This window comes from Haliaeetus leucocephalus, unplaced genomic scaffold (assembly GCF_000737465.1).
Source record: "Haliaeetus leucocephalus isolate CR32 unplaced genomic scaffold, Haliaeetus_leucocephalus-4.0 Scaffold555, whole genome shotgun sequence".
In the NCBI taxonomy this organism is placed as follows: Eukaryota; Metazoa; Chordata; class Aves; order Accipitriformes; family Accipitridae; genus Haliaeetus; species Haliaeetus leucocephalus.
The window spans coordinates 18,995,864-19,011,911 of NW_010972991.1; the positions used below are offsets into that span (position 1 = coordinate 18,995,864).

At 37.3% G+C, this 16,048-nt stretch overlaps 1 protein-coding gene across 1 annotated transcript in view; it reads right to left on the bottom strand.

The window, feature by feature from the left end:
- MATN2 (matrilin 2) overlaps positions 1-16,048 on the bottom strand; it is a 67,822-nt gene that overhangs the window by 10,633 nt on the left and 41,141 nt on the right. Inside the window, 6 exon segments of the mRNA XM_010577141.1 lie at positions 2,071-2,484; positions 6,212-6,334; positions 10,006-10,128; positions 10,488-10,610; positions 13,289-13,411; positions 15,548-15,670. Of these exon segments, the coding sequence (XP_010575443.1) occupies positions 2,071-2,484; positions 6,212-6,334; positions 10,006-10,128; positions 10,488-10,610; positions 13,289-13,411; positions 15,548-15,670 (1,029 nt within the window).

A 16,048-nucleotide genomic window follows, 5' to 3' on the forward strand; every position in this document is an offset into this window, starting at 1 on the left:
TCTTGCACTCTAAGGGACACTAGTCATCTGGGAGGCACTGCAAAGGTACCCAGACCTATGAGGGTAAGAACATGGGAAAAGAAATTATTTGTGGGGCTAGGAGAGAAAGAGCCTCATAACAGGGATGCTCCAGACAAGCATTTCTCCAGCAGAGGTGCTAGGGAGAAAGTAAATGGGGATTTGTAGTTTTCTTCACTCTGAAAGCAGGGAAGCAAGAAGTGGTTCACAGCCCTCTCACCAGACAGATTTTAAACAAGCAATGAATACAAAACATAGTCATCTTCAGTATCCCCTTTTTCAGCAGTTATTTTTTTATTCTTGTGAACAACTGATCTGATACAACATTTCTCTTTACATCAGATCTGGCTTAAAAAGTGTCCACAACTAGTACTGATTTTGTAATTCAGAATACAACTATTAGCTTCATATTATTTCATGCTCTTTTACAAGATTCAAGTGCAGAAGCTGCCTTCTCAGCTGGTTGGTTTCAGATAAAACTTAGGATGAGGAGGTTTGATACCTCTTTATTATCACAGCTACACACTCACTGAATTGCAACTTTAACCTTTTTGCTGAAGAATCCGGGGCCTGATAACATCATAAAATACACATTTTCCAACTCTTTAACATTTAACGTAAGCGTCTCCTTACTTTTCATCGTGAATCTGCCTACCATTGCACTTCAGCCAGGAAAGTAAAGCATTCACCAGAAGCTGATTCAATTTAATGAATGGACCAGTCATGCTGAGGTCTGTTGCTTTTTAAAGACTTGGAGATATCAGTGATAAAGCAGTCAAGGCCAATTTCATATTCAGCATTACTACATTGTCTACACTGCAATTACACAGGGGATGGATTTGGCTTGTAGCATTACAAATATCAGCGTAAGCAGTCCGGAGCTGAGGTTTCATTCAGCAAGTAAGCAAGGCTGGCTTGTACTTCTTTCCTTCTTCAGTCCTGTAAATCCTCCATGTAATTTCTCTGATCTCACTAGTTAGCATATAAATCTTTGGTTTTGTTTTTAATATTTTAAAAACCACTTTGTTTATATTTCATTGTAATGGCACCCTTATTAACACATGCTCTTCTCATACCCTTGGACATTTTTCCCTTTTCTCCTTACAGAGAGGTATCAGTCCTGACCAACAGTATACTAATCATGTATCAAGTTATGATTGATATATCAGGTCAATAAAACAAGAACAGAAAAAAGATGTGCAGTATCTTCTAAAGTCTGGCTGTTTTCTCTGTGTTGTGGGCTATCAGCCACGGTTCTTGAAGCAGTTTCTCAGAAAATGTTTTGCAAAGAAAAAAAGGTTCCTTTATTTTCTTGAAAAGTTTTGAAAATTTTCAGTTGACTCTGCTAAACAGCTGAAAATTTTCTGATTTGTGGTACAGGTGTCCTAGAGGATGGATTTATGCCCAGACATATTCTAAATTAAAAATCACCAGTTTTCAGTTACATTTCAGCATATCACCTGATAAGGCACATAGAAACAGAAAGATAGACAGCACTACAGCTATATCCTTTTGTAAAGAGGACGCATCTTCCTTCCAGAACACCATCAGCACTATAAAATTGGTTAAAAATACAGGATATATGTAAATAAAAATATAAAGTAATCAATTATTACCATAGTATTTCTCAGGAGGATAGATTCCTGTATTTTGAAGCGACAGGTTGGTGGTTTTTTTATTGTTTTCTTAGAATTTTTGATGAACTTTCCAGTGTTCCCAAATCTCTGTATCAAATGTCTACCTTTAGTGGATATGTTCAAGGCACTGCATGGCATGCCAGGTGGGTAGTACCACTGCCTGTGGATGGCATGGAACTGCAGTGGCGAGAGACTCATCGTGGGTCCTGCATTAGGATGAAGTACATGCCTTGTAGCAAAGGCTCCTGTGAACACCAAAGATATGATGTTCTGCTACAGTGGTCATTGTACTAGCCAAACTGCTCTGGCAAATGCTTTCTTGATTAGTACATACTGTAGCACATCAACACGATTACTACATCTTATTTCTAACAATATTTGCCTTTCAGAATGAGTCAAAAACATCTCCACTTACCATTGCGCTTTGCTCTAGCAGCCCACTCGGAGACTTCATCCTGGGCTCGTCCATCTGTAAACACAATGGAGATTCGAGGGACATTTGCTGAAAATGGTCTTGCTCCTTCTGTTTCTGTGAAGCTTCTCTCAAACATTTGCTTCAGAGCCAGTCCTGTCATGGAACCTCGCCCCATGTACTTCATTTGCGATACAGCTTTCTTCATGTCTTTGGCTGAGCTGAACTGCCTTAATGTAAACTCTGTGCGAACTTCAGTGGAATACTGAAGCAAACCAACTCGAGCAGCTTTGGGTGAAATTTCAAGTGAATCCAAGATTCCTGAGACAAATTGTTTTACAATTTCAAAATTATCCTCTCCGAGACTTTTTGATCCATCAATCACAAACACCAGGTCAACTGGGCCTTCAGTGCATCCTGTGAAATAAGCAGCAGAGTGTTCAGATCATGAAAAAACTCTCACAAAGCTGAAAAAGGGACCTAGGTAACCAGGGACTGTATAAACTTAGAGATCACCTGAGTTTCTGGCTCATCCAACTTTGCCAGTGTGTCTAAAGATGTTGTGTACAGTCTATATCAAAAGCTAAGAGTGTGCCTATAACCAAGAGTTTAAAAAAAAATGTAATCACAGATGTGTGACAGAATACATACTGAGACATGCTGCTTAGCAGAATACTACAACTCTTAAAAATACAGCAACAATCAGCAAATTTTAAGAATGACTGCTAAGTGGAGACAATTGTGTAACTGAAGAACATAGCTAGGATATAGAGACAGCTGCCATCATTTTCTTTCAGGGATAGGCCAGTATGCTAACTTTACATTTGTGTAGATGACCAGCACTAAAAGACATGGAAGAGAATCATTGGAGCTGCATTTGTGTTGCAGAAGTAGCAAAAAGGTAAAGGTGGTACAAAGAAATGAGTCAGTGAAACCACACTTGTATATAAGGTGAAAATCTAGGAGTCATGTTTAGAGTGGCAAGGAACAGTGAGGTAAAAGCCAAAGAGCCTGGGGAAGGCTGAGCGAGAAGGGAAGGGTTAGGCAGTCTGTCCCAGGGCTTAGGATGAGGGTCAAGTCTGGGGACAAAATTCAGACAATGCACATGTTTTTATAGCACAAACTTAAACCTGTAGTGGCAGAAAAACAGCTAAAAAAACTATAGGTGAGAGACTAAATGCTAGAAGTGTGCCTAGCTGCTAAACATGGATCAGAATTGTTTATATAAGTCTTTTTGCTTGTAACTCTCTAACAGTCTTGTAATTAGAAGGCTTATGTATTGCTGAAATTAACCTTTTCTTGTTTACCCATTAAAGCTGGGAGTTTGTCAGAAGACTGACAAATTTGGAGTTCTCATACTTTTTGGCAAGTGCACACACAAAAATCAAAGCAGTTTGTAGGCACTGTGCATCCATGACAAGGTTAAGGAATTTAGGGACTGGAGAATATCTTTGAAGCTGCAGACTGGTTCTGCCAGGTGTTTTTTTATTCTGGAAAGCAATTGCCTCCAGCAGGCATAGACTAGTGCACTTTGTGCAAGGGGCTGGCTGCAGAGATTCTCAGCTCCTATTTGATCAATATAACTTCCAGGGAGAATTTGCCATACTAAGGAATCTAAGATTTGGATCTTAGTCTGGAGCAAATGAACTTTGACCTCCAGTCATCTCTGATGTTTGTATAGTAAGAACGCTGTAAGCGCTATACAAGAGAGAACTGTGCAGCAGAAATTACTTTGACTGCAGAAATTACTGTTACCAAGTCAGTGTAGGAATAAGGACTTTTCAGCTTTAAAGCTTGGGCTTTTCTTCTTACACTGTAGCTCAATTTTAAAACTGCTGTCCAAGAATTCCTTTCTGCAGTCATCTGAGGAAAAGATGTGTCACACATACTAAGGCAATGGAAATGCAATGAATACAAATATCAGAACCACCTCAATATCATTGCGTAAGTTAAGATAGGGCAGCAGTTCATGGTGAATGGTTTTAGTTAGGATTGAGATCAGCCATGAACATGTTACCATTCTTTTGGTAATAGTCTCCCCAACTAAGGCATCCATTTTTTCAGAATAAATGTTTTTACTGAGTTCCAGTAGAAGAATTTCTCTTCCAAGTATTAAGGGGTGATGAGATAAATGCATGTCATACTCTAAGCATGTCATGTTGGAAGAAAAGCAAATAGAATTAATCATATATTAAAATGGAGTATATAAATATAAAAGCTTCACAATATATGAATCTGATTAAAGTGCACATTCCTTGATAATCAGATTTCACTTTGGCTTTTTTCCTGATGTTTGGAAAGAATTATTGTTGTACTTGGTGCAACACCAAAAAAACTGTTCCAATTTGTTAGTTTTTTGCTTATGAGAGCATCAAGTTAATTGTTCAAGACATTTTGCATCACACTCACATATGCTTTGGGCTTTCAAATATCATATCATTTTTGAAGTGAGGCATTTTTTGAAGTGAGGCGTTTGAAGTGAGGTCAAGTAATTTTAGAAATCAAGCAAACAAATGCTTTCTAAATAAAATATACTTACTTCTGCATGTTTTCTGATCCTCTTTTAGTACATATCCTTCCTGGCATTTGCAGATGTATGAATCGTCATTATTAACACAAATATGTTCACAACCATGGGCAATTGATTTGCAGACATCTTTATCTAGGAAAAAATGAAATATTTATATGTATTCTATTTAACATATTTATAAATTAGAAGACTCCAAACATGATATTTAAAGAATGTATGACAAAGGAGTATAACGTCTTTGTTCTTTTATGTAGCAATGCCAGAGAAGAGTGGCCGACAGACATACTGAGTTACTTACTTTGACATGTTTTCCCATCTTGTCGCAGGACAAAACCCTCATGGCACTGACAGCTGTATGAATTGTTATTATTAATACACACATGTTCACAGCCATGGTCAATGGATTTACACAGGTCTTTATCTGAGAATTGTTAAGAGAATTTCCTTATTAGATGATTTGTTAAATGCAAAACTGGCACAAACAAGCTCTGAGTGTAATTAAGTCTGTTATTTCTTTTACAACTGAAAAAACATTCCCCATAAAAGTTTCAGCTACTCACTCCTGCATGTTTTCCTGTCTCTCCTCAATATAAATCCCTTGTGACACTGACACGTGTATGAATCGCCAGTTGGAACACAGACATGTTCACAACCATGGTTGACTGTTTTGCAGATATTTTTACCTTGGAATAATGAAAATTATATTTAGCACAGTTAGCTAGGTAAATAACTTTCACAAAATGTAAAAATTATGCAATAATCTTCCATGAAGGAGCTCACTTCATGAAGTTGGTTCTATATTAAAGACACAAATAACACATTACTGTTGCATGATGTGTTTCGTTAATACATCAGGAAGTACAAAACAAAGACTAAACAACTTACTCCTACAAGTTTTCCCATCTTCCCTCAGTATGAAGTCCTCATGACACTTGCAGATATAGGAATCCTCAGTATTAACACAAATATGTTCACAGCCATGGTCAACTGAGTTGCAAACATCTTTATCTGACAAGAGTGGATGGAGTTTGTGAGGTGAGGTTCGTTAGGAAGAGATAATATCTTTTATTAACCAGCTCAGATAGTTGGAAATCGCAAACATACACATGTGCAAATGCTCACAGCCACAACACTTAAAAGCCTCAAATAAAAACATACTTTTATAGCTCAGGCTACTCACATCTACATGTCTTTCCATCTTCCTTCAGTATGAATTTTTCACGACACTTGCAGATGTAGGAATCTTCAGTATTCACACAAAGTTGTTCACAGCCATGGTTGACTGAATTGCAAATGTCCTTGTCTGCAAACAGAATAGGCGGTAGTCAACATACATCAGCAGAGGCCTCGATTATATGTGTAATTCATCAAATTAAGTCCTCATGCTACTTACTTCTGCAGGTTTTCCTATCTTCTCTCAGTAAAAACCCATCATGGCATTTGCAGATATACGAGTCATCAGTATTAACACAAACATGTTCACAGCCATGGTTGACTGATTTGCAAAGATCTTTATCTGAAAACATATAACAGCTCTTGATAGTTAATGCATTTCTACACAAGCATGAATGAGCTGCAGACAGAAAGTATGCTGATAAATATCAGACTACTTACTTTTACATGTTTTTCCATCTTCTCTTAGAAGGAATCCCTCCTGACACTTACAAACAAATGATTCACCAGCATTAACACAAGCATGTTCACAGCCATGGTTGACTGATTTGCAAATATCCTTGCCTGGGAATAGTGAGATAATATTTAATGTGGTTTGCTAATTTAACTTTTTTTTATAAATACAAAGACTGGGGGGGTAATTCCATGAGCAAAGAAAGCTGGAAGTCTGCAAATTGAAAGCAAATCTCTGGCTAGTTAAATGATAGACAGGTTAGCTTACATGCAGCGTAAACTCTGCACCATCTGAGCAGAAAGAATTGCATGGTTTGGATGGCCTCCCACTGACAATAAATAATTTTAGGATTAATCTGACTAGATTAAGGAGGAGGACTTTACATTAAAAGCAGTAAGAGTGAAAGGAGGGAATAATTTAGTACAGTCATTTAGCACAAATTCATGCTGGTAAAACCAAAATTAAGCAAAACGCTACAGGACATGAAGCAAAATAATTCTTTAACATCCTTACATCAATGCCAAGAGTCTGCATAAACCCCAGAAGAGTAGGAACTACTCATTTAAGAGGATAAATAAAATCTAACTGGTATTGCTGAAAATTGATGGAAGGATTTGTATGACTGCAGTGTTAAAACCAGTTGGTTAAAACCTCTTCAAGAAGGACAGATGGGGAGAAAGTACAGAAGGAAGTGGAGCCATCTATCAGCATTCCCTTTCTTTTTCACTGCAACACAAAAGAAAATATTCTCAATTGCTAATGGAGAACTACCTTTACATAGAATGTAGAACAGTACTGACAGTCAAGTACAGATTAACTCTTCAGCAAAATACTTAGGTTTAATGTGTAGGGAAGAAAAAACTTGTATTTTTACAAGAACTTCAGTCTGAGCCAAATTACATGGAGGTCTCATGCTGCCAATACAAAAATTCCAAAAATCACTACAGAGGACAATATGCTAACTCAACAAGCATTACGTTTAAGGCATGACAATCTAAACTAGATCCCATTATAGCAGATAAAGAAGAAATTACCATGTAAGTAAAAATTAGCATCTGCTTATACACAGTTGTGTGCAACTCAGACACATTTGTCAGAATCAAATTTAAACAGAATCAAATACAAACCAGCAGCAGACATGGCTATTACTTCAAAAGGATGACTTTTACATAGCCGAAAGCAAATATGAACCAGAATATTTTGGGACAGGGGGAAATAATAATAATAAAAAAAAAAGTCAATGATTGCACTATTTAAGGTTATTTTACTAGATAACTCCCTAAAATAATCTAAAAAGAATGTCAGAGTAGTTAAAAAAAGCAACCTCATTTAGAAATTGAGATTGAAAACAGGTATAAGATTTGAATAATAATTGAAAGAAAGGAATATTCACAGTATTTACTGAACATGAAAATATTAGGAATTTGAAAACACTGAAATAATACGATAAAGGACAAGGAGGTGCATAGCCAACAAAATAAAGGATAGTATAAGTAAGTTATTTAAAGACTATTAGGGACAAAAAGCATTCTAAGAATGTATTGTTAATTAATAGAAATGCTAAATTGCCAATCTTAATGCAGAAATGTTAAAAATATTTAGTGTATTCAGATCTGAACTTATGAAATAGTCTACTGATGATATTGTTGGAGTGAAGAGTTTCATCAGCTGAGAAGCAGGTCACACAGCACCTACTAAACACACACATTTTTAAATCAGTAACTCCAGATAATTTGCAGTGAAGAGTTGTAAAAGAGCTGGCTGAAGAACACCTTGGATACTTCTTGTTACTTTTCAGTAACTCCTAGAACTCTGAGGAAGCCCTAAAACACTGAGCAGTCTCCATCCCCAGTATATGCACACACACTGAAAAAATACTATTGTTCCAGTGTTTGAAAAGGATGAGTAGTTCATTGTAAGCCTGTCAGCTTGACATTGATCTGCATTAAAATAATGGAATAGATAATGTGGAACTTGATTCAGAGTAAAATCAAAGAAAGAGGATTAATATCAATCAACTTGGTGTTATGGAAAAATAGATCCTGGAAAACTAAATAAATACCTTTTTTAATGGAGGATCGTTCATAAAGCTTATGCTGTTCATACAATGGAACATTCAGTAAGGCAGCAGTCTTGGTATTTATTTTGATTAAGGAGATAGATAGACTACAGTATCAACATTATATGGATTAACACTGGCTAGAGAGGTCTTCAGAATAAATTGTAAATGAGGGAACATCAAGTGGCTTTGTTTCTGAGAATTTGCCCTGCTCCTCTACTACTTCACATTTTTATGAACAAACCAAAAGAAAATACAAAATAATCACTGACAAAGTTTGTAGGTTACTCCAGTTTTGAGAGAATGGCAAATAAAAATAGAGCAGCTGCTGATATAAGGAGACACGATCTTTTTGCAAGCTGGTTAAGAGCAATTCATATGTATTTTAAAATAGCCAGAACTAAGCTTATACATGTAGAAACAAAGAATGAAGGCTGTACTTACAGGATGTAGGACACCTATGTGACTGAGAGTCTTAAACAGCTTATAATCATGGTAGATAACCAACAGAACACAAGTGCTAACAGAATATTTTGGTCACAGACTAATGGTATCTTTGGTCATAAAAAAAAGACAGATTTAAAAAAAAAGATAAAAAAGGATAGGTAGATTCAAATAAGAATTAGGTAAGTTACTGTTCCTTTACCCTGGACCTTGCTTTGTGTCCTATTAGAAGACTTCGTACCACTGTGGTGACCCCACAAGGATGGTGATAAATAGCAGAGGTTTTTGGAGGAGCAAGAAGAGACTTATGAAAAGATTAGAAAATATATAAAGAGCCTGAAGGACTTTCATCTGCTTATCATTTACAAAAGAACATGCTAAGAGGTTAAGTTAAAGAACAGGTTAAGTCATGATGTGCATGAATATACACAGAATGACACAGTGGCAATTAGAACTTCAGCCCATCAAAGTAAAATGCAGCAGCATCCTATGCTCAAGATTAAAACTCAACGTACTCAATATAGAAATGAAGTTCACATTTTAAAAGCTACATTCAAACCTTAAAATGGGCTGATTTTCTGAAATGTATCTTTACTTCAAACAATAATTTATTTATAGAAGTCTTATGACCTATAGAGAACAATATTCTGTTCTGACCACTATGAATCGGTGAATAACCTCCTAATAAAAGGAAAATGAAACTTCTTCTTTTATTCATAAGCTACTTACTTCGGCATGTTTTCCCATCCTGCCTTAGTACAAATCCATCATGGCATTGGCAAGTGTATGAATCATCATTATTAACACAAAGATGTTCACAGCCATGACTGACTGATTTGCAGACGTCCTTATCTAGGAATAATTTAGATTTTATTTACTACAGTTTGATGAATGAGAACATTTCCAAAACTTTAAAGACTAAAAGTAATAAGCTCCTAGAAATAAAGAATTTATCCTCCTTTTTGTCAGGCAAAATCCCCTATAAGAAGACCTACCTCTAACACAATATGTTTCTTCAGTAGGCCTCTGAGTGCAAAAAATACAGTAACATAAAATAACTTACTTTTACATGTTTTCTTATCTTCCCTCAACACAAAACCCTCATAGCACTGGCACATGTATGAACTATCAGTATTCACGCAAACATGCTGACAGCCATGGTCAACAGAATTGCAAACATCTTTATCTGGAAAAAAGACAAGGTTGCCAGCATTTAAAACATGTCTATGAATGCACAGATTATAAAGGATATCTTCAATTAAAGATAAGGATACTTACTTCTACAGGTTTTTCCATCTTCCCTTAGCGCAAATCCCTCGTAACACTGGCAGATGTATGACTCATCAGCATTAACACAAACATGTTCACAGCCATGGTCAACTGAACTGCAAATGTCTTTATCTGAGAACAGTTGATGATATTTGGTTAAAGCACATCTACAGTGAATGTATCAAGCAGGGAGAAGTAATAGCTTTTACTAGGTCTACTGATATCACTGGAAGAAATGGGCAAAAATTTAGGCAGCAAACACTTCTTACTCTTGGTACCTGAAAAATTGTGAGTCGTCTTTGTCTCCAGTCATATCGGTTTGGCTATTAAAATACACCATTTTTGTCCACAGAGTCTCTTACAAGCTTCTGGCAGATATAACAATACTACTCCTATATTATAATAGTAAACTGTTGTTGTATTTGTTAGAACACTTCCACAAATCTACATACTGTAGATAAAAGCCTATGAGTAATTATCAGAGTACTTACTTCTGCATGTTTTCCCATCTTCTCTCAGAAGAAAACCCTCATGACACTTGCAAACATACGAGTCATCTTCGCTAACACAAATATGCTCACAGCCATGGCTGACTGATTTGCAGATGTCCCGTCCTAGGAATGATTGGTATAAATACAGGTTTTGAATGAAAACATGTTAAAAAAATGTATCAAAAGGAAGATTTTTTTCCAGTAAAAAGTGAAAAAACCCTTTCTTGCTTGCCTGGTGCACGTGCAAAAATGTTCAATAGATACCGATCACTCACTTCTGCAGGTCTTGCCATCTTCTCTCAGTGAGAATCCCTCACGACACTTGCAGATGTAGGAATTGTCTGTGCTAACACAAATATGCTCACAGCCATGGTTGACTGACTTGCAGACATTTTTACCTGGGAATAGTTTAATAGATAAAAAATTGTGTTAGTTAAAGGCAAAATGTTCAAAGTCTTAGAACTCCCAGCTACTCAATGTTCTTGTCCTTGCTAGTGTACTGGACTCAATCCTGCAAATCATTTATAGCACCTGCTGTATTTTTTTATTGTAATGAAAAGGTACATCTTTGTCCTGCTAATTTTACAACCTTACTATTAAGGAAAAGGCCACTGTTCCAGTTCTAGAGTTTGTAGCATTTCACGTGTACCTAGCATGCAGATTAGTGACCCACAGAGATTTCCAAAGGCACCTAAATCCCACATCCACATTTCAAGTAAACTTTCTGGTGAGAAACAGATCTTTCTATCATCATATTTTATCTTCACTAATGAACCTGCTCAAACCTGAAACAGTTATGCTTTTTTTTCCCCTGTGCTTAACTTCAGAAGTTGTTTGTAATTTTTCTGTAAAGTAGGATTACAAAAGTTTGGTGTATGTAGTATTTAAGGGTAGTGACAAAGACAAATCACATGCTCCTGCTGTGAAGTTCTGGAAAATTGTCAGCTATAATCGGGCAAGCAGATGTTCAATGGTGTTTTCTGATACAGAATTTAGATACAATTCATATTTCAAAATAAAATAAAATACAATCTATTAATTAATGTTAGATAAACTAAAATCTTGCTTTCACTTTCTTCCCCACACCCTTTATTTTCCTGCAAGGACTTAGAATAGACTAGACTAGACTATTTCAGTTGGAAGGGACCTACAACGATCATCTAGTCCAACTACCTGACCAATTCAGGGCTGACCAAAAGTTCAAGCATGTTGTTAAGGGCATTGTCCAATTGCCTCCTAAACACTGACAGGCTTGGGGCATTGACCACTTCTCTAGGAAGCCTGTTCCAGTGTTTGACCACCCTCCTGGTAAGGAAATGCTTCCTAATGTCAAGTCTGAACCTCCCCTGGCGCAGCTTTGACCCATTCCCACATGTCCTATCAGTGGGTACCAGGGAGAAGAGATCAGCACCTCCCTCACCACATCCCCTCCTTGGGAAGCTGTGGAGAGCAATGAGGTCACCCCTCAGCCTCCTTTTCTCCAAACTAGACAAACCCAGAGTCCTTAGCTGCACCTCATAGGACATTCCTTCCAGCCCTTTCACAGCTTTGTTGCCCTCCTCTGGACACATTCAAGGACCTTCACATCCTTCCTGAATTGTGGGGCCCAGAAGTGCACACACTACTTGAGGTGAGGCCGCACCAACGCTGTGTCCAGTGGGATAATCACCTCTTTTGATGGGCTGGTTATGCTGTGTTTGATGCACCCCAGGGTGCGGTTTGCCCTCTTGGCTGCCAGAGCACACTGCTGACTCATACTGAACCTGCTGTCGACCAGCACCCCCAGATCCCTCTCTGCAGGGCTGCTCTCCAGCCACTCCCAATTTATACTTGTGCCTGGTGTTACTCCGTCCTAGGTGCAGAATTCAGCATTTTGACTTTCATTCCATTAATCATTGCCCAGTGCTCCAATCTATCTAGATCCCTCTGGACTTCTGCATGGACAAAACATTTCATTTGCTTTTAGAGTGACAGTACTTTTTGAGTCAAGCAGAATTTGTCTCTGTTTGTGTGGAATGACAAAGTAGAGTGTTGTTGTGATACACAAACTGAGAATAAGTAGCTTTTCATTTGTCATGGTAATATCTGTATGACCTTAATTTTTTTTTTCTGTAAATGTTTTTTAATAGCAGATGTTGATGAGATCCATGGGTATTATTGGGATTACAGTTACAAAATACTTAATGCCTATGTGTTTTTCAGAGACTTATCCATGATTCTTCTTTGATCACTTAATGATCTAAGCTATAAAAATGGAGAAAAATCTGCAATTAATTTTTTCTTGCTATCTGCCACTCATCGTAACTGCATAATGTAGTCAAATGTGTAATGCAATTATCTCTTTTTCAATCATCCTTATCCCATGCTGCACAAAATGAACTTTCCATTAATAATATTGCAAGCTTCATGCTGCATCAGGCTTTAGAAACATTATATACTTTTGCCTTGATTTGAGAAGAAAATTACAGTTGTCCCATATAAGGATGTAAGTCAGAATAAAATAGTTTTGAATCCACAACAGTCCAATTTCAGGGCTACTTTTTAAATGGCACAGATATTTAGGGTGTGATTCAGGTGCCTAAAAGTATGCATCCAGTACCACTTTAGATGCCTTAGCATATCCAAGATATTGACATACTGCTGGCAAATATGACACCAAAGGGGAAACTATGAACTTTTCGAATCCTTGAGCATTTAAAATGACATTGAACAGCAATGTTTAGGCAATCAAATCCTACCTTACAGATTTCTTCTATGGCTGTAATAAAAATATAACTCTGAGGTGCTGAATAATGACTTACGTTTACATGTTTTCCCATCATTACGAAGCCTGTATCCTTCAAAACACTGACAAGTATAAGATCTGTCGCCATTTACACACAAATGTTCACAGCCATGATCACTCAGAGCACAATAGTCAACTCCTGCAGGAGCAATTGAAGTTATTTAAAAAAATTAACAAATAATGAATCAATTATTTTTCATCTCTAATATTTGCATGGCATATAAGCAAGTAAATATAAATACATTGAACTGCTTAAACAATAATCCAGTTCCTTATTCGATAATATACACATGGCTTCAATAAAATGTAAGAGGGCCTTGTGGTGTACTTTCCATTGGTTGCTTTAAGTAGAGTTGAGAAGTCATACTTTCCTATGCTTAAAATAGCTCAGCAGAGTCCAGTCCACGTCTCAATACTTACAAATTGAATTTAAAAATACAAAACAAAACACCTTAGCAGTGATTTTATATAAGACAGTGGCAAAGACATAAAAGCTACCTTGTGAACATTCTTCTTTAAATACAGTCTCTAAATGGCCCAATGTGAAGGTGGCAGTCCCCAGAACTCCCTTGTGCACCTGACAGCTGCTGTGGCAGCAAGCAGAATACCTCTCAGGGACCTCACTGGGCTTTGGCTTAGACTATTCAAGCTTTTGCAAAGAATTGCAAATGACAAGTACTGTCAAATATGGTCCATTTTTCATCTTAAATTTCGTGTTTCTTCTCTGTAATACAAAGACATAGGACCCCTGGGATCCCACAGGCAACACTTGCTACTATCTATTGGCTACACAGACAGTGTCACTCATTTTTTTGTAACTGGTTGTTAAAGTAGAAACCTGTTTACCATTCAGGTGTTCCCACAGCTGCCTTAAAGATACTTGTGCCTGTGTATATGACACCAGAATTGTAATTCCCAGATGTTTTCCCATTAGGAGGGGTATATGTTAAATGTTAATCCCTTCCATTCAACTGCTCATTCAGGAAATCCCAAAGTGCCAGAACTCTTTTCATGATAGCCTGAAAACATCCACGAGTTTTCAACAGCTCATCTGGAGCTCAGGAATAGGACAAATCTCTTTCCTAAATATATATGAGGAGAGGGGTATGCTGGCAAGAAGAGGAGCTATTCAAAAGGGCTCAGTTTCATTGCACGGAGGGATTCCAGAAGCTGCAGCACTATTTTAATGCTGCTGATAGGTCTCCAAGTATGGCCTGGAGGAAAATAACTCAAAGAGTGAAAAGATGACCTCTTTTTACTACAAAGGAAAAGGGATTTTTCCATATGCAAGTTGATAAACTCCACAGTTAGGCTGTTTCTAAATTTGCAGTGGTTCTTTTAGATAAATGTCTAGATAAATTGTTTCTAGCAGACCCTATCACTGTTACATGTATACTAGTTCTGCTTGCTGCAGCTCTCTAGAAAGGGGCAGACAGAAACAAAGTCTGTCAAGATATTGGATAGGGCTAAAAAAGGTTAGCATGCAGGCAAAGAAAAGATTAAAGACGAAGACAAATTGCCTTTACTGATTTGCCTCACTTCTCCCTAGATCATTTTTGTGACTGAGCACTTGCATTTTGACTTCTGTTAAAACTGTGTTGCCTAAGTGCAAGAAATGGAGCAAACTCTGGAGCTACTCTGACACTGAACAAACTTGAAAAATAACGTACCTCCAAAATCTGTAGAAAAAGCAGCCAAAACCCTCTCATCAAAGAGGTCCAGGAAAAGTCACCAGGTAAAATGCATTCACATTCCTCTTTTCCTGGTCCTTTCTATATACTCTTTTTCCAGTGAAGGAGGCAATTTGGCTATTTGTGAAACTGCAATGATTCTCAATGATCATTGGATTTACAAAGAGCTGTCATGACAACTTTTGTTCATTTATTAAGGGTTCCCATGCAAAATGTAAGGCTCAGTGTGGGACTCTCACTTTTCCTCCTGCCCCAGGTAAGCTAATGTAGTTTGCCTGGGGGACATTACTGTCAAGAATGACCTGTCAGTCAGACACATTTGTCATATGAATGAAAAACTGTCTCTAACACCTGGGGATGAACAGATCTTCCAAAACTTTTTTGAATATGTGACGATTTACAGTTATTTTGACAAGTATCCTTTCCTAAGTCCTTTTTCTGTCTGTTTCTGCTTTCAAATAATTATTAAAGTATTATTGAAATGCAGACTGTAAGAATAAATCGAAGGTGTGTCCTCTTCCTTGTATGAAAACAGAAACCTTTCCCGGGTAAACTGACATCAAGGAGGTTCCCACAAGACTTACGTGTGCAGGTTTTTAGATCTTCATTGATGACAAATCCTTCAGAGCACTGACAGACATAGGAGCCATCAGTATTTAGGCACAGTTGCTCACAGCCATGATTGCTTTCAGCACAGTGGTCCACTCCTATTGATGTGTGTTAATAATTGAAGAAATCACATTGGAGCCTTAGATACATACACTATGACACTGTAGTTAGTACACGATGCCTTTGCAGAGTAAGGGAAAAAGATCAGCACAACTTTTTATTTATGCAGTATCCCCACCTATTTGAGTAACTTGAACTAATTAACAACACCTAAGTAAAATGAATACAACAACCCCACTTGGCAGATAACAAACTTGATGAAGTGCAGATTTCCCTTGCCAAAAATCACAAAGGGAAACTAGTGCGGAGTGAAGGGAGAACCTTGAAGTCCTACCTAGTCTTACCTGCAGAATCATGCTTTCTTTCTTTAAAAAGCAAAACTCCCTCTTTTGTTCATCATAAAACTTTCTCAGAGA